The following is an 18007-nucleotide window of genomic DNA, read 5'->3' as shown; positions in this document are numbered from 1 at the left end:
TTATGCAGCAATCTATCCCTTTATCACATTGGGTTACTTGTTCAACGACGACATTCGGTTCCTCGCATCCAAGTTTCTAGATGTGCGGGGTCGCCAGCAAACCCACAAGCCACGGAATTACACCGCTATTGCTCGACCATCGTGACGGGCCTATCTCAAGGGTGCATTTTTATACTAAACCAACAAAAAGGTATATCGAACCTTATCGTCAAGGTCCTATGGCTGCTAAGAAAAAGTGAAAACACGGATGATTCCCACAAAAGTTACTCGGCATTAAAATCCCAACCAGAATATTTCAGCCACGCTCAAACGGGTGTTACAAATATACTGCGTAACTACTGCTTGACCCAAGGAGTGACCCGCTATGCTAACGGTTAGAGTTTAGTCAAAAACACCTAAATCTCAACCTCATTTTTGAGCCTAAGTAGCTTGCAGGAACGAAGGAAAAGACATTTGTTCAAAGAAAATATCCACATTATTGGAATATTGACCACAGGGTTAATGAGGAATAGATAGAAAGAAACTAGCTCGATTAGATGGTAAGGGCTTTACGTCTTCTCAGTGCATGCGCACTAGGGGCAAACCCAGCCTCAATAGGTCCAACTCCATGATCGAGCTCCATGCGATTCTACCACCCTTGTTACTTTCTTTTTGATGGCCTCTTGCGTCTTTGGAGCAATTGGTTTGTGTTTCCTCCAGCGGTAGGTCCAGTTCCACGGCTTCAGCAGGTGAAAGAGTAAAAAAGGTAATGACTGTATAAGCATTATTGGATCCTCTAGAAAGGGAGGTAGGTCACCACCAAGCCGAGGCATTTCGGTAAGTACACCGGCCTTATACATCTGTGCTACGGAAGCATGAATTTTGGCATCCCGGGGTATGTCACGGGTGGCCCCGAGATTCGGAGGCCAGTAGCGTGGGATCCATTCTCCGTGTTCGAGTTCCAGGCGGGTGAAAAGAGGGAGGATTTCTGTATGTAGTAGGGGAGTACGGTTAGCGACCCGATATGATAGGATATCGGGAATAATGTAGCATTTAAATCGATCAGGGTTTGAACGTACCTAGAATCCACCACATTAACGTTGCGAAGCGTGTTACGCCACGGTCGAAGGTTAGGAAGTCGTGCGGTCTCCGTTCTCTTAGAATAGATTCCCGTGGAGTATGGGAAGATAGGCCGTGGGTTGGTAGTAGCATAGGTGTACGGCCTGCCTTCATGTGGCCTCTTCTAATAATGGTCTCCTGGTCAAATGCTAGTTTGCCGGCAGGTTGATCATCGAGGGAGTTGACTTGGTCGACCATCCATGCCAACGGGATATCGGACAGAAGATGCTTCCCAGGGCCTTCGTAGTGAAACCCTCCGCCAACATCGCAGTGATTTCCTGCAAACCATACTTCCTGGATGTCAGAATCTTGATGTTCCTTCTCGAATAGGAAAAGTGCTGGTTTGAACTTGAGCCGGCGTTCGTGAATGGAAACTGCATGACGGATGTGAACTGCAGGGGGCTTGATTTCATGTTAAAAATGCAAGGACAGTAAAGAAATCACACGGTTGAGGGAAGCGGTTATTTTTACCGTTGCAATATAGCGGTATGATTGTCGCCGGAAAGGAACTTCAAATTGCCCGACACTGTTCACACAGTCAAAAAGACCCAGGAAATAAACCTTAACATTGCGACGACAAAAGGTTCGCTTGAAGTGTTCAAGGTATCGTTCCTGCTCAACCTCTTTCGTGCTCTTGTTAATCTTGCCCCGATTCCGTTGAACTTCGCTGAAGGATTGGAAAGCAAAGCGAATCATATCTTCATTTCCCTGGGACAGGAGGCCTATGACGTTGATCATCTCCGCCAGGAACCTCGCAGTATATGCCCCACGAGAGAATCCGAAGATGTATATTGCATCACCAGGGGAGTAAAATCTCATCAAGAATTTGTAACCAGCAGATACGTGGTATTCGAAGGTGGTGCCGATAGCTTGGTCCATCATCGCTCCAATACTGGTTCTTACTCGCTCTATGAATGTTGTCCCCGAGTGACTTGAGCCAATATCAAACGTGCCAATTCCGGCTAGGAGAAGAGAATGAATATCAGCGCTTATTTATTTCGTAAGGATCGACAGGACAAAATGTGTGTATTGGAGGTTGGGGTGTATGGATATACTAACGCTGATAGTAATGGAACTGGTTCTTGTCAAAACGATTCAACATATCGTATATTTTAACGACATTTGTATCTGACTCGTTCGCCTGAAAGCTGTTCCCAGTGCCGTCAAAGCAAAGGACAAGCCGACGCGGTGCATCACTTCGATTCTCACGATTTGTGTTGAACGGGCCCATGATTGAAAGGGTTAACCCAAGGGAACGAGAAGTAAAGTCGAATAACTGTCAAGAGAAGGGCAATAGTGTTTGCAAAGTTGAGTAGGCGGAGTGGGAGATATTTTTCAAAGTCGAGTGGCAAATATCACTAGCCTTTCGATCAGCAAGCGGAATGTTTATACTAAATGCAGGAGCTGACAATTTTGTGATGGCGGCAATAAAATATCCCAACTCATGCTCTTGCATATCCACTAAAACAGGCTGCAGAGAACAATAGCCCCGAACAGGGATACTAACGACATATTCAACTCCAACATTTCGCACACAAAAGAATCCTAAATACACCATCGGGCAACAATATACCCCTATCCAAATTTCGGTCAATCGATTGCCCCAATAGCAATCGGACACCACGGTGATTGCGCTGGGATGGCTTAAGCTTCGATCAGCATTGCAGGCCCTTTGGTATGGATACACTGTAATGTACACTGGTGGGCAGCTGACATCGTCTCCCGACGAGAAGTAAAGTCCCAATAATGAGTGCGTGGTGACGAAAAATAAGGTATTTTGTGTGTGTAAGTGTATGCGACGTCAAGTGCAGAAATCAACACGCCCGAGTCTGACGCCAATAGATGATATACATCAATTGCACCGGACGCTCGGCTCTGAATTGGAAACCGATAACTACGCAGTACGTACTCCGTACTCCGTAGACAATCCCGAAATCGCCTGCGGGATTTCCCCTGCTGGGTCCATGATTGGCGCAGAGACGTCCCGCGTATGCAGACTAAACTTCTAGATCAACCCAAAATGCGAGAGCTAGACCACGAAAAGCTGCCACAATTGCTTTTCTCGTGGCTAGCTGAAAGGATTTCCTGTGCTCGAGGTCTGCGACTGCATGCGCTGTATGTAGTACCTTTACTAAATTTCCATATAATGTGGATCAATTTATTGTCAATATTGAGTTTTCCAAGACAACACACCCGCTCTCTCTCTGATGGAGTGAAAAACTCATGATTTGAGGGGCTGTAAGGTCTTGGCACAGGTATGATCCCCTCCTAATATATTTATCTGAGTGTATCCCCCACTGGTCCTGGTTTCAAAGCTTCAAGTGAACCATTCATTACTCTTTCTATTCTTTCTGATCTCAAAGAGAAGAAGAATGGCAGAGTACTATTGGACAGTCACTGCCGTGGTAGCAGCAGTGGGCTTTGCCGTATATCGATATGGCCACGATATCCGGGAGATCGTCGCTCCGAAAACTATAGGTGCTGATGGTATTGTAAAGAAGAAGGATGATGATGGAACAGGAATTGACAGTAGCTCCCTCATCCTAACAATCATGAAACACCCCCCGAAGAATATGGATCTGAAGCGAGTCGGTGATGTGGTGAAGTTCGTCAAGGATACCGTCAAAGGGAAACCGATGAATGACAGATTGCTTGCAGTAGGTAATATTCCAGCAGAGTTTTTCATGTTCGTTGACTAATCTTATGATAACTAGATGGAAAACATCATTGCAATAGTTGGAGCATTGCCGCCAAACTCCAAACATCGTATTAAATTGACAAATATCCTGATCACGAGGCTGTGGGACAGTCTTGAACACCCTCCAATCAACTTCCAGGGACCAAAATTCTACTACCGTACTCCAGACGGGAGCTATAACGTGAGTCCAGATGGTGGCAAAGCACGCACAGCATGTGTTAACGGTAACTAACATCGTCGCCAGAATGTACACTTCCCAAACCTAGGAAAGGCGGGTATGCCATACGCAAGGTCAATCCGAAGTGACACCAAGCTACCTGGTGTTCGACCAGACCCGGGATTACTCTTTGACCGTAGGTTGAGAGATAGTATCCACTTAGAAAGCGGAGTCTGACATTTGAGAAACAGTTCTCATGAAACGGGAGGATGGTAAATTTAAACAGAACGAGGGAGGCATCTCATCTCTACTGTTCCATCATGCTGCCCTTATTATCCATGGTAAGGCAAAAGACCGACAATGGCAGGCAAAGATGTTATCATGGCCATGGATAGCTGCTCACTGCGTTTAGATATATTTCGAACCGATCGACGTGACATGAATATCAACAACAATTCTTCCTACCTCGACCTTTCGCCGCTGTATGGATCTAGCCTGAAGGACCAACTGAAGGTCAGGACCATGAAAAATGGATTCCTTAAACCCGACACCTTCCACGATGAGAGATTAATTGCGCAGTCTCCTGGTGCCAACGTCCTCCTAGTCCTTTACAGCCGGTTTCATAATTATGTGGCGGAGACCCTGCTTCTAATCAACGAAGGCGGACGTTTCACCCCTAAGGGAGACGATGAAGCTTCGCTTGCCCAGTTGGACGAGGACTTATTCCAGACTGCCAGATTGTACGTTTATCAGATCATGTGAAATCCACAATATATGCTAATGAGGTTGCAGGATTGTTGGCGGATTGTATATTAACATAAGTCTTCATGACTATCTTCGTGCAATTACCAATACACATCATTCTGACAGCTCATGGACCTTGGACCCACGTGTGGATATCCCAGCTTCGCTGGTAAAATCCGGCCCCGAAAGAGGCATTGGCAACCAAGTCACGACCGAATTCAACCTCTTGTACCGTTTCCATTCCTGTATCTCCTTAGGGGATGAAAAATGGTTAGATGAATTCTTTGGAGAAATATTCAAAAGCACCGGAAAGCCTTTGGAGGAATTAACTCTAAAAGACGGTATGCGGGCTATTGCACAGTTCGAATCCCTAATTCCCATGGACCCTAGCCAACGTAACTTTGGCGGCATCGAAAGAGGCGAGGATGGGAGATTCCGCGATGAAGATCTGGTAAGACTATTGAAAGCGAGCATTGATGACCCGGCCGGTACGTAAAACCTCACAGTAATCTCGCGCACAGTGCGGCTACTAACGGGCTATGTTTAGGTGCCTTTGGTCCCAAAAACACGCCAAAGGCTATGCGGGTTGTAGAGATCCTAGGTATCCACCAAGCTCGTCAATGGTAAGGAGGCATTGTCCTGTTCCATTCTCGGACGGTGATTTCTAATGCTCGGTATACTATAGGAGAACGGCATCGCTTAATGAGTTCCGCAAATTCTTCAAGCTTAAACCCCACGAGACTTTCGAAGATATCAACCCTGACCCAGAAATAGCTGACCATCTCCGAAATCTCTATGGGCATCCTGACATGGTCGAAGCGTACCCCGGCTTATATGTTGAGGACGCCAAACCAAGAATGGACCCAGGTTCAGGCGTTTGCACGCCGTACACAGTCGGTAGAGCCGTTCTTTCCGACGCCATAACCCTTGTTCGTTCAGACAGGTTCAACACCACAGTGAGAATTAGCCCTTCTACTCATATGCTCATCCGCTGCTAACACACCCCATAGGAGTATAATGTTGCCACACTGACAAACTGGGGTATGGCGGAAGCCCAGCAGGATTATGATACGTAAGATAGACCCTTGCAGCTCGGTAATCCGGTATATGTGTGGCGCTGACAGAAACCAACAGTCTTGGAGGATCCATGTTTTACAAACTAATCCAACGTGGTCTGCCAGGGTGGTTCCCATTTAACTCACTCTCAGTAATGCAACCAATGTACACGCCAGCAATGAACCGGGAAATCGCAACGGAGCTCGGGACCATATCTCAATATACTGAGGCTGACCCAAAGCCACCTCCCCGTCGACTCGTATTAATGAAACACTCGGAAATCAGCCAAATGCTTAGTGATCCCAAGCAGTTCCCTGTTCCTTTCGGAAAGCCCTATGAAAATTTCATCGAGGGCCGTGATTTTGGCCATTTCATGCTTGCTGGGGATATGCCACGGAATAAGGAGCAGCGAAACTTGTACGGCAGCGCGCTCTACGGGAGCGGCGAACTGAAGGAGCTGCTCTCGACGTTCATCGTGGACCAAACCGACAAATTTTTAACTGGTAGTATGTTCCAGATTGGAAGGGGCACGTATCACGTCGACATCTTGAAGGAGTAAGTATCTTTCAACACCATCCCCTGCAAGACCCTACAGTCAAACGCACCTCCCTCCACATCCATCTTTCAAAGCCAGCTAATCCATTTTTCTTTTAAAAAAATAAAGCGTGGCAATTCCCGTCATGACAAGATTTATGGGCGACCTCTTCCAGTTCGACTTGAAAACAGAGGAGAACAGTTCGGGAACATACGACATCGACGGCCTATACAATGATCTCCTTAATATCCGAATATGGGGATTCGGCAATGATGATCCTGCTCTTTCGTGGAACCGCCGTCGTGATGCCCAAGCGTCAGCTAGGAGGCTACTCGCTTCCACAGAAGCGTATATCAAAAGGGTCACGAGCTCAACAAGAATCCGTAATATTGTCGGAGCCGTAACCAATGGGCTTGCATCCAATGGCAACAGCACTTCGCTACGCTCCTTTGGACGTGATTGCATCATGGAGCTTCTCTCCAATGGAAAATCGGTGCAGGAAATAGCCGACATTATGGTATTCACAGCACTTGGCGGCATCGGTGCCGCTATTAGCACGGTACGTTGTTAGGAAGATCTCTAGTGTGCGGTGAGCGGACATGACTGACAGTAGATGATTCGTGATCTATCCAGCTTGCGGAAGTTTTGGAGTTCATGATTGCAGTCCCCGAAAACGTGGAACACCTCGAGGCATTCCAACAACTTACCCTAGAAAACTCAGAAAGGGCAGACAATGACCTTCGACGATATGTTCTTGAAATGCAGCGTCTGACCGCAGGTCATGTAACCATACGGGTTGCTACCCAGCCCGGAGGGTTTGGCGCTCAAAGCTTCCAGCCAGGCGAGCAAATTATCGCGTATTTCGTTAGTTCATCCACCCAGAGGATCCTACTGCTCTCAAGAGAGATAAGAACTAATTACGTTAAAACAGGCCGCCGCATGTCGGGATCCAGAGGCATATCCAGAGCCAGAGAAAATCAAACTTGACCGCCCACTCGAAAAGTATATCGCATTCGGCGATGGTCCGCACCAATGTTTTGGTCGTGAATTGGCCCTGGCATTCCTGGTCGGGGTCTTAAAGCGCGTGACTGCGCTCAAGAACATCCGTCCAGCTTTGGGTGGAATGGGTGTGTTGAAGAAGATCAAGAGGAACGGTATTCCATATTACCTTTCGGAGGATTGGTCGAGTTTTACCGGTTATGCATCCAGTAAGCATATGCGATTTTGCACCTCAGAATTCTATAGTCATATCTTGTGGCTTTTTTTCGTGGCAATAACTGACTTGGTTCATGTGTAGCGTGGCAACTTCAATTTGACGATCCCGACTTCGTGGTATCTTGAAAAACTGGCACAGGACACATTGGGAATGGATTGGAAGAGTAGTGTGTAAAGCAGCGACATCACGCAAGGATGCGTGTAAGTGCATGTTTCGATAGCTGTTCTTTCTCTTTAATATAATTCGGGCGCCGTGTAGTAATTTGTCCAAAACTCCCGTTCATAACAAATGAGAGTTAGCGTAGTAGTATTCAAAATAGTGTACAGTCCCTTCCACGGCTTAGTTTAGCGTTCTCTCAAGAATTGCCGCCCATCAACATTCTCGTCATATATCCGCTATGAGCTCGCAGAGTATCTGGGTGTTCCAGCCATTTGCATTTATGGAAATATCCAGTATCTCCATACGACGCTCCACCAAAAGATATTCATTCTTTGCGCCTAGACTACTCCAGATTTTATAACGCCAGCCATTCTAGTAGAATACAGCTTCATTGCAAGCGGCTAGTCGTCCCCCAACATAACAGCCAGGGAATAGCAGCTTGATTATGCCAATGAACTGGTCATCTCATTTGAGACTGCCGAATGCACGATTTAACTCTTCCCTTTCACTTGTTGAAATTGTATCTGGGCTAGTTTCTGTATTTTTCTCAGTAGATAGCTGTTGGCTCGTCTGGGATGGAGCATCGGCTTCAGATATAACTCGGGAGACTTTCACTGGTTGCAGAAGTTTTTCCTCACGGTCCAGCCAGCCGGGCGCAATTCTCCTCTTTTCTGCCAAGTCGCGCTGTTTTATTGACTCTTCCCAATCCTTGATTGCGGCAAGACTATCTTCTCGAATCTTTTTCATGTGTTTTTCTAGGGCTTCGCATGATGCGAGGACATCACTAGGGTGGGCGGTATGGCCTCTCCCCGGAGAAATGACATAGCGAGCCTTCTCTAGGCCGCTGGGGTCAACTGTGGCTGAGGGCGGGAGTGTGGACGGCACAGATTTATATGTATACGGAAGTGTCGTGGCTGTAGGCAAGGATATAAAGGGGGACACCGTCAAGGGTATTTGAGCCAAAAGCGGGTGCGGTTCTTCAGAAGCGATCGTCAATAAAGTCATAGATTCTTCAATCGGACAGAGGGACTAGGTAGCAGAACAACTACTGACTATATGATTCATACATGGCTCGTGGATAAACAAAAACCGATCCTGGGCTTTTGAAAGAATGACAAATCGGGGCCGTATCGTATCAGCGATAAGAACGAGTGGAGTTGTCAAAAACCTCGGGAGGCAGTATTAAGTATTTATGTAGCACTACGACACGGACCCAAACTGCAGGCAAGTGCCAGGTAACAGAATATAATGTGAGGGTTATTCATGCAACTGTAAGCTGAGTCAAACACGGGTAAATGTGCCTGGTGAGTTGGTGCAGTTCATTGAATTTGTAGAAGTAAGTTTGCGGCAGCGGTGGATGTTTGGATGTTTCTACTAACTATTTATGTTGTGGTGGAATCAAGCTGGGTGAGGCTGAAAAGTTGCTTTTCTGCTGCCGAAATCCAAAACTTCTGCCCGCGCTTCATCCCCACCACACAACATCAACAACATGATCGGATCTGGCGACCACGCATCAACCTTCCCAGCTCTTTTCAGTTTCTCGGTCTCCGTGATACGCCTACGGCAACCAGTTTCCCCTCTCCCGACCAAGGCGACTGTCTAATCTGTTGTAGGTTTCTTGCCCCTCATCATAATCTTGCCCAATTGAGTTATGTTAGCTGATAACCCCCAGTCATTCCAGCCAGGCCCCCAGGAAACCTGATCGCCCACTGCATAACTACCTATTCAATTTTACTTTATATTGTGAAGAAACATACGCCCTCACCGTCCACTATTCTACATTCTTACTTACCGGTTTCGGCTTATGATACCCGGGAGCTGGACTCGCTCATTACATCCATCCCACGATTTGGTCTGATTTGTTTGCCGTGATTGTAACCCTTCTATCGTTGCGCCCAGAACAGTAATAAAGTCACCAAACTTGTCCTGCTCGAGTGCGTGAGCTACCGTCTCCTTGCCTGCTTTTCCTTGAAGCTACCGCGCTGCCGTTGTCCACCATCATACCTATCCAGCCATACCCCCGTGCAAACATGGAAGCCCAAATAGAGCGAGCGGTGACGGAGAAGAAACCAGTTCCCGAAATTGACTTCACCCTCCATACTATGGAAGACGGAACTCAAGTTTCTACACACGAGAGGGTTTGCAAAGGTGACTCCTTTTTCAAGCTTTAAACTTCCTTACAGAAATTAATTGCTTTCCATAGACGTTCAAGCGCCGGCTTTTCAACTGCCGACCAACGAACAATTCTGGTCGCCGGAAGACCCGTCGAAACCTAATCTGCAGTTTCTTAAACAGCATTTCTACCGTGAAGGTCGCCTTACTGAGGAGCAAGCATTATGGATTATACAGACAGGAACTCAATTATTGCGCGCAGAGCCTAATCTTTTGGAAATGGACGCGCCTATTACCGTTTGTGGAGACGTCCACGGCCAGTATTACGATCTAATGAAGCTATTTGAAGTTGGTGGAGACCCTGCAGAGACGCGATACCTGTTCCTTGGCGATTACGTTGATAGAGGTTATTTCAGCATCGAGGTATGCATCCATCCCCTCTGGAAGCCGATGATAGGAACGGACGTTTCTGAACATTCATGCAGTGTGTCTTGTACCTCTGGGCCTTAAAAATATGGTATCCGAATAGTTTATGGTTGTTGCGCGGGAACCACGAGTGTCGTCATCTCACGGACTATTTTACATTCAAACTGGAATGTAAGCACAAGTACTCGGAAAAGGTGTACGATGCTTGCACGGAATCATTCTGTGCTTTACCACTCGCTGCCGTTATGAACAAACAATTCCTATGCATCCATGGTGGCCTCAGTCCTGAGCTACATACACTAGAGGACCTGAAGTCGGTAAGTTTGCGGATAAGTGCCACGCGAATTGTGTTGTTACATTGTTGCTAATTGTTACTAGATCGACCGTTTCAGGGAGCCCCCAACCCAGGGCCTCATGTGTGATATCCTTTGGGCTGATCCACTGGAGGAATTTGGCCAAGAGAAAACGGGAGAGTATTTTGTGCACAATAATGTGCGAGGATGTTCGTACTTTTTCTCCTACCCGGCTGCTTGCGCATTCCTGGAGAAGAACAATCTACTTTCCATAATTCGAGCCCACGAGGCGCAGGATGCCGGGTACAGAATGTATAGGAAGACCCGAACGACCGGATTCCCGAGCGTGATGACGATATTCAGCGCGCCAAATTACCTCGACGTTTACAACAATAAAGCCGCCGTTCTGAAATACGAAAACAACGTAATGAACATCAGACAGTTCAATTGTACTCCTCATCCGTACTGGTTACCTAATTTCATGGACGTTTTCACATGGTCGCTCCCTTTTGTTGGCGAGAAGATTACCGACATGCTTATCGCTATCTTGAACACCTGCTCCAAAGAAGAGCTGGAAGAAGAACCTTCCTCATCAGTATCGTCCGGCCCTGCATCGCCCCACCTTCCAATGGACCCCGAGAGTACTGAATTCAAAAGACGCGCGATCAAGAACAAGATTCTGGCTATTGGCCGTCTCTCGCGGGTCTTCCAGGTACTACGTGAAGAAGCGGAGAGAGTCACTGAGCTTAAAACTGCCTCTGGTGGCCGTCTCCCTGCTGGCACGCTCATGCTGGGAGCAGAAGGTATCAAACAAGCGATCCATAACTTCGAAGACGCGCGCAAGGTCGACTTGCAGAATGAACGACTTCCTCCAACCCACGAGGAAGTGCATAGGAAGAGTGAAGAGGAGCGGAAACAGGCATTGGAGCGTGCTGCCCAGGAGGCAGAGAATGATACTAGCCTAACTAACATGGCTAGAAGGATCAGTATGTAAGTTTATCATTGTTTCTTTGTGGGACTATATTTTCCGAGTCAACGAAATGCGATACTAACAGAAAACAACACAACAGGTCTTCTGGCTCGAGTAGAAGCCGTCGGACCCGGCCAGAGTAATGGCGCCAAAGGAAATTGAAAAGAGCGAAAAAGGAAAAAGGAAAATCGTTCAAAACAAATTTAGCACCCGTTTCGAATTAAAATAACGACGTCATATCCCGGTTTATTTTTTAAACTCATTAGCTAGCTAAGCTTTTGCGCCACGATGTAATTGCATGTTAAAAAGACCAATGTCCCACAGCTTGCGTTACGAAGAGATAGACCTTTTGCTTGTTTTTGGTGTGAAGACGCTTTGAAAGGGCAGGAAGGCGACTGCTGGAAAAGCCCAACATATGTGGATGTGCTATGACTGGTGTTGCTTTTCTTTCTCTCTCTCTGTCTTTTTTTTTTCGCTCCAATTCTCTTCTATAATGCCGAAATAATGACCTTACTTTTTGACGCAGCCTTTGAAAATATGGGGCAGGGCCTCTATATTAACTCTCACCTCAAATGCAATTAGTACTGACAAATGCCTCTCCCTTTTTATTTATCTGTTCTTCGCCGCTGTTCTTGCTCTGTCCTAATCTCCTTCCCATACAGCGCTCTGTTCAATCTTCCAGGGATATGCGAATGATACCGTCAACTCTGTTGCCACGTCACTGAAATTCGCCTTCTGGACGTTGCTATCTCAGGGTATCTTTAGAAGAAATCATTTTCAATATACTAAAATAAATAAAATGTCCCAAAAGCCGTTTGAGGGCGTGTTGAGAACAATGTCTCTAGACGCTGAACTGATAAAGTGAGCGCAGTCAGCACTTGTCGGCTATTCCCAGATTTTTTCAACCTGCCTTCCAGAGACTGTCATCAAAGAAAGGGGCTTTGTCAGAGGGGTTCCCAGTAAAGTTGACAAAGTGACCGGTTGAGATGCATTGCGGCTATACATCACATGTAGAATGATCTAAAATATCCGATTCAATGTATAAAAGTAAATAAAAGAGGTGCCGTGGCAAGCCTCCACTGTATAGTTAGATAAAGGGAAGGAAATTAAAAAATATACTAGAAAGTGAAGCAGCATGAGTCCTCTGATTTCCATCTAGCAACCTGGGTGTAACTGTATCTGGTATTTAGCCCATTGCTGTTGTCTCTCTGCTCGCCAGGAAAAAAATGTTTGTCGATGGGTCAAATCCCCAGCTGGGAAAATTGTGTTTTTTTTTTTTTTTTTTTTTTTTTTTTTTTTTTTTTTAAACCAAACTCCGTCCTCAAATGATCAACCCTTAGCAAACAAACCCATTTCCCCTTCTTTCTCTCAATGCCACCAAAACTCCATTCTTCTCTCTCGAAGCAGGCTATCCCGCTCACAGAAGCCGTCTTCTTCTGTCCGTCCTGCTCAATATGGCGCTATTCATTGCCCTCGCTGACCACACGCCGGCGCAACAGGACTTTTAACCCACGTCGCTCCCGCTTCACGTCAACTTTCGCAGCCCAATATAGAGCTGCACACACAGTGAATATCACAAGAAATATACCAGAGCGGTTTCAAGGGCTATATTCCGCATTAAATGGTGTCCATGATACTGCTGCCAACCATGTCAATTCGAGTAGGCTGCAATTGGCGCTAAGGGGGCTGGAGACTACGAGGCCGGTGATCCGGCTTGCTGGTATGTCTTTGAAAGCTCTTTTTAAACTGCCTCGGAAAGAACGCAACCTGTTCGTTTCCGCTTTGAGGCTCGGATTTGGGCTGACTGGATCAATTGACTACTACAGTCCTCGCTTTGGATGATACAACTACGACAGCCAGGCTTGTCCGACTACTACTGGCAGATCCCTTGAGCCCGAAACAAGCATGGGAGGATTATTTAGAGAAGCATCGGATGGATGGATCTCGCAGTCTATTGATAAAGTACGACGTCGTCGAATGATGCTTCTTTATTAAGTACTAATAATGACCGGGTTTGTAGGTATGGAGACCAAACGGATCTCGCAGTGGAGAACAGCCTCGTACCAACGATATCAATACCCTCGAGAACACTGCAATCTTCCAACCTGGAGATCCTTATTTCACCTCTCAGGGCGAACTCGAATTCAGATGTCCATATCACCAGAAACACGTTCCTCGTTCCAACAATCGCCATCCAATCGACCAGTACTGGAACCCATACTTTTATCCGGTACCCGGTCCACAAGAGCATGATTTGTGGAAAGGAGATTGATGGGTTGTTAGCATATACAAGACTAGCCGAACGTGCAAATATTACAGACATGGATTCGATATGTGCATCGTTCGACTTCAGTTTAGGCCAAGGTTCAACCCAAAAGGGGAATGGGATCTCATGTGTCGATATCGAACGTGCAGAGGTGGCATTGAATACGTTTCGAGAGTCGGTCCAAAACGCCCCGGAATACGAGAAAGGCTGGTCGGGAAGCGGTGTCCAGCTGCTCATAGATTGGGTATCAACCTCTCCGAAGGATGACATCCTAGATCCGTCGATTAAGAGGCTTGTAGGATCATTGTTAGACGAGGCCGAAGAGAGCATTAACGCCGAAGAGAACAAAAGGATACTGGCGCAGCAAGCCAAGAACGTCACGGAAGAGGTAAGGCTGGATTTGGATAGGACAGTCAGCGCATGGGCGGAGCGTGCACACACAGAACTTCGTGACACACTCAACGAAGGATTTGCAAATAAAGCGTGGCGGAATCTAGCTTGGTGGAAGTTGTTTTGGCATGTGGATGACGTGGGAATGATCATCTCCCGTGTATTACGGAAGAAATGGCTCCCCGAGGCTGAGAAAGAGGTAGTCTGGATTGGTGGGAAAATTCACCAGGCCGGATTACTGAACAACCTTTCAAATTCAACGGCCAGAATTCAGGAGTTACCTGAGCTCGGGGGATCCCATACTGGAGAATTATCGTCGATGTCCTCTGAGAGGCTTTGGCCAACGCAAATCTCAGACATTCGCGACAGCCTTACAACCTCAAGCGTCCCCTCCCTGCATTCCGTCGCGCAAAATCTTGTCTTCTTTAGTTTATCAACGACATCACTCAGCGCTGCGCTGTCTGCTTTGGTGTATATTTCGACATCTGGCACTTCGATGTACGAAGCCGGCACGATCGCAACAATTGGGCTTTTCGTTTCGCTACGCCGGCAGCAAAAGGGATGGGATTCTGCACGTAGCCTGTGGGAGCATGAGGTCCGCGAAGAAGGCCGCCGCGCCCTGAGGGACACTGAAGAGGTACTGCGTACCATCATTCATGAGGGCGGACGGGCTATCGAAGAAGCCCCTGAAACCGAAGCCAGGCAACAAATCCACAAAGCCCGTCAAGCTCTCTCGGATGTAAAATAATAGTTTCCCTTTAGTATCCTATAGTACCTGTTCCTCCTGCAAGCTATCAAAAATAAAAGGAGACTTGTAGACCCCCCAAGTTTTCAATATCCCGGAAGCAAAACCAAATAATCGCAGTCGTAGGCATCAAACTTAGCCAATTTCCACACTCCCCTCCGGCACCCCGCTTGTACTCCTCAACCTACTCGCGGAGAAACCGCATAATAGGAAACATTTCCTCCCGATTGCTCGGCATCCCATCCCCCCTCCTCCCCCTCCACCTCACCACCTCCACATTCCCAAAATTCCCCTTCGTCCTACCTATCCCCGCATCCGAAAGCGCACTCCCAGGGCCCTGACCCCCAACCAACAAGACGGGCGTCCCCGCCTTCCCCGCCCCATCCTCTTTAATAGCCGAAAGCGGCAAAACCCCTCCTATCGCCACAATTCCGCCCAGCTCCTTCTCCCCGTTCCCGTTCTTCCCATCCGCATCATCCATCAACGCACCCCTACCAACCTCCAGCCCAACACTCAACCCCATACTAGCCCCCTGCGCATATCCCAGTATAAAAATCGCCCTCCCGCGATACCCAAGCTTCCGCACCAGGACCGGCAATATCAGCTGCCGGACGATCTTATCCGTGGCGCGCGAGAAGCCCGGATCTGCGTCGAGAGCATCTGGATCCAAGAGGATGTCGTCGCCCCAATGGTAGCCGGGGAGCTCGAAGGGGAGGGGCGTGGGCGCTTGCAGGGCGATGCAGGTTGTTTCGGGGAGGTGGAGGGCGGATGCGAAGGAGGTAAAGGAGGCGATTGTGTCGCCTAGCCCGTGGAGGAGGAGAAGGATGTTTGTGGATCGTGAGGTTGGTGGGGGTGTTATTGTGAGGATTAGGGACGGGGGGAAGTCGGAGGGTTGGGGGATGGGGGGCATTGTGGGCGTGTACGTAGGTAATTGTGTGGAGGAGGTTCGGTGGTCATGACAAGTGTCGGGAAGGCGGGTAGGGGTTTTATTTGATGTGGACAATTCAGAGGGGTTTGCTTTATTATTTGGGAAGTGGGGAGGGGTTGTGTTTTCGATGTTTTGTTGCTTCTGGAATGCGGTTGACGTTCCGTTTCGAAGCTTTCCTGGCGTGAGGTTTAACTGGATAAGCTTATTTATTGAGTGGGCGCATTGCAGGCTTCGTGGTCACTATCTTGATTGCATATAATAGATATTGTTCTTACCTCGTAAATGAAGCAGAATTTGTAGCCGTGATTTGAAAAGAAGCTTCATTCCGGTGGATATTTACCTAAAGGGGGCATGTGGACATTAATAAACCTTACAGAGTAGAGTATTGGAACAGCATTTGAATCCTTAACCAGTCTCTTCAACAAAAAAAAAAAAAAAAAAAAAAAAAAAAAAAAAAAACAGGTATTTAGGTAAAAGGCCTGTCTAAAAGTTTAGACAGAGTACAGAGTATAGAGCAGGTAGAACAAAGGCAGGTCATTGAATAAAAAAAAAATGAACCAGCCTCTTAAATATCAAATCTAAAATATCTATGCCAAACGCCCAGGGAAAATACTGTGATAAAATAATATTTACAAAAAGAACGAGAACGAATCGCACGGACATCACCCCACATTATAATCCGTAATGAATCTCACCCTCAACCTGAGGTAAACCCATCCTTCGCAATCCTTCGAATAGCTTCATTACTCAGAATGCGGCCACCTTCCGATACACCAGAACCATCCAGACCCTTCCCATCGCCCATCGCCAACACCGTCGCCGCCAACCCAATGTCCTGAGTCGGTGAAACTATACTCGGAATAAAATTCCTAATCAATGGGGTAAAAGCACCCAGAACCCGATAGCTCAGCGGAAGTTGGCGGTTGGCTGTTGCTTGCTTCACTGCTTCATCAGAGACTGAATCGACGAAAGCTGGCTGGAGAGAATAGGGCTTGAACGCTGGGATTTTGTGTGCCATTTCGATTAGGGATTGTTCGCATTCGCCTTTGACGGTTGCGAAAAGTTGGGTGAATTTGCCTGGCTTTGTTGTGGCCTATAAACGCTTCTGTTAGTGGTCTAGCCTGATATAGAGTTATATCTACAGCGTATAGTATAAATACACCTATATATATAGAGAGAGATCATTCTGGTATGATTGCTTGATATGTAGCAGAAATGGCTGGGATTAAGAAAGAAGACTTACCCCTTCACCTATTTGCCGCATAGTCAGCGAGGGAAATGTCACCTAGATGGATAGTAGTGGAAGTTAGGACGTACCTGAAATGTAAACAAACTTAAAGGTATTAGCCAGAGTACTGAACGCCCTGGCTGCTGTTAATGGATAATCCTTGGTAATTGTGATGTACTCCCTAACCAAAAAGCTCGTCAATACATTCCATACCAAATCATATTGATGTAGTTGGCTAAGTAGAATACTCACTCCCTGCCAACCTGCTACTGTGCTATACCCTGTGCCCACACGCACCCCTCAGCCCCCTCAAGCAGTTTCAGCAGCGATGTAGGATACTCATTGAAATTTTTGTGCTCAATGACAGTTACTCCTAGCTTCCCTTCTGCCATAGGTACAGGCCCACAGCTGAGGATTGTCAACTTCGAGATCCGCCCAGGGATCAGGCCCCCGTGAGGATGAGGTGCATGGGTTAGAGTAAGTTGCTCTTTTTTGTTATTTATATATATATATATGTATGTATATATACCTAGGTGTATATATTTCTTGCAGAGAGGCAGAAATGAGTGAAATCAGCTATGAGTTAATTGTCAGGTCACGTGATCTGGCTTACTAATCCTTCCACCATATAACTTTCCACAAGCTAGCAACCTTTCAATCACACAAGCTTTACACCTTTCACAGATTATGAGACCTGTTTTGCACAAAAATTGCTGCCAATTCGGGATTTCTTGTCAATATAATCATTATTTTAACTACTGCTTCATTCAATATACTCATCAGAAGTTAAAATCATCTTATTCTATCAGTATTAAGATCTTATTAATCAATAATACTACTACTCACTTAAAAAAAAGAGACTTGCAGAAAACACATTACATTACAAAAAAGAAAGAAAGAGAATAATATTAACAAGAATTCAATAAATGAATATTAAGATGATGAATTCAATACAATCTCACTTACATATATAGCTCTGATGGCTG

General features: G+C 46.7%; 8 protein-coding genes across 9 annotated transcripts; 4 read left to right on the top strand and 4 right to left on the bottom strand.

Annotated features, from left to right (window-relative positions):
• The first annotated feature begins 45 nt into the window (after positions 1-45).
• On the top strand, positions 46-390 carry BDBG_16327 (uncharacterized protein). Its single transcript, XM_031724303.1, has one exon. It carries the CDS (start codon positions 81-83, stop codon positions 237-239), a length of 159 nt encoding a protein of 52 aa, XP_031576357.1. The 5' UTR covers positions 46-80; the 3' UTR covers positions 240-390.
• Positions 391-590: 200 nt separating this feature from the next.
• On the bottom strand, positions 591-2329 carry BDBG_01249 (uncharacterized protein; the record flags this gene model as incomplete). Its single annotated transcript, XM_031720262.1, has 4 exons — positions 591-967; positions 1059-1500; positions 1570-2060; positions 2158-2329. The coding sequence occupies 4 exons, from the start codon at positions 2327-2329 to the stop codon at positions 591-593; spliced, it is 1482 nt and encodes a 493-aa protein (XP_031576356.1).
• Positions 2330-3110: 781 nt separating this feature from the next.
• Positions 3111-8085, top strand: BDBG_01248. Of its 2 annotated transcripts, XM_031720261.1 has the most exons (15): positions 3111-3353; positions 3597-3755; positions 3813-3977; positions 4041-4149; positions 4205-4294; positions 4366-4693; positions 4746-5185; positions 5245-5320; positions 5383-5653; positions 5708-5769; positions 5832-6308; positions 6418-6847; positions 6922-7152; positions 7220-7496; positions 7586-8085. In XM_031720261.1, the coding sequence occupies exons 2-15, from the start codon at positions 3651-3653 to the stop codon at positions 7627-7629; spliced, it is 3105 nt and encodes a 1034-aa protein (XP_031576355.1). In that variant the 5' UTR covers positions 3111-3353; positions 3597-3650; the 3' UTR covers positions 7630-8085. The 2 variants fall into 2 exon arrangements, with proteins under 2 accessions (XP_031576355.1, XP_031576354.1); XM_031720260.1 differs by having other exon boundaries at positions 3330-3755; positions 7586-7837.
• Positions 8086-8128: 43 nt separating this feature from the next.
• BDBG_01247 (uncharacterized protein) lies at positions 8129-8668 on the bottom strand (the record flags this gene model as incomplete). The annotated part of the gene is made up of 1 exon (XM_002628293.1): positions 8129-8668. One exon carries the CDS (start codon positions 8666-8668, stop codon positions 8129-8131), a length of 540 nt encoding a protein of 179 aa, XP_002628339.1.
• A 201-nt stretch (positions 8669-8869) lies between these two features.
• On the top strand, positions 8870-12394 carry BDBG_01246 (serine/threonine-protein phosphatase 2B catalytic subunit). Its single transcript, XM_002628292.2, has 7 exons — positions 8870-8999; positions 9067-9272; positions 9336-9811; positions 9867-10198; positions 10261-10518; positions 10580-11484; positions 11565-12394. The coding sequence occupies exons 3-7, from the start codon at positions 9694-9696 to the stop codon at positions 11605-11607; spliced, it is 1656 nt and encodes a 551-aa protein (XP_002628338.2). The 5' UTR covers positions 8870-8999; positions 9067-9272; positions 9336-9693; the 3' UTR covers positions 11608-12394.
• A 171-nt stretch (positions 12395-12565) lies between these two features.
• Positions 12566-16237, top strand: BDBG_01245 (uncharacterized protein). Its single transcript, XM_031720259.1, has 3 exons — positions 12566-13184; positions 13291-13426; positions 13485-16237. The coding sequence occupies exons 1-3, from the start codon at positions 12836-12838 to the stop codon at positions 14866-14868; spliced, it is 1869 nt and encodes a 622-aa protein (XP_031576353.1). The 5' UTR covers positions 12566-12835; the 3' UTR covers positions 14869-16237.
• Positions 15050-15775, bottom strand: BDBG_01244 (phospholipase/Carboxylesterase; the record flags this gene model as incomplete). The annotated part of the gene is made up of 1 exon (XM_031720258.1): positions 15050-15775. The coding sequence occupies one exon, from the start codon at positions 15773-15775 to the stop codon at positions 15050-15052; it is 726 nt and encodes a 241-aa protein (XP_031576352.1).
• A 240-nt stretch (positions 16238-16477) lies between the features above and the next one.
• BDBG_01243 (nucleoside-diphosphate-sugar epimerase) lies at positions 16478-17413 on the bottom strand (the record flags this gene model as incomplete). The annotated part of the gene is made up of 4 exons (XM_002628289.2): positions 16478-16886; positions 17037-17044; positions 17111-17202; positions 17319-17413. 4 exons carry the CDS (start codon positions 17411-17413, stop codon positions 16491-16493), a joined length of 591 nt encoding a protein of 196 aa, XP_002628335.1. The 3' UTR covers positions 16478-16490.
• Between the last annotated feature and the right edge of the window lie 594 nt (positions 17414-18007).

The sequence above is a fragment of the Blastomyces gilchristii genome, assembly GCF_000003855.2.
Source record: "Blastomyces gilchristii SLH14081 genomic scaffold supercont1.2, whole genome shotgun sequence".
Classification (NCBI taxonomy): domain Eukaryota; kingdom Fungi; phylum Ascomycota; class Eurotiomycetes; order Onygenales; family Ajellomycetaceae; genus Blastomyces; species Blastomyces gilchristii.
This window is presented reverse-complemented; position numbering and strand designations above follow the sequence as displayed.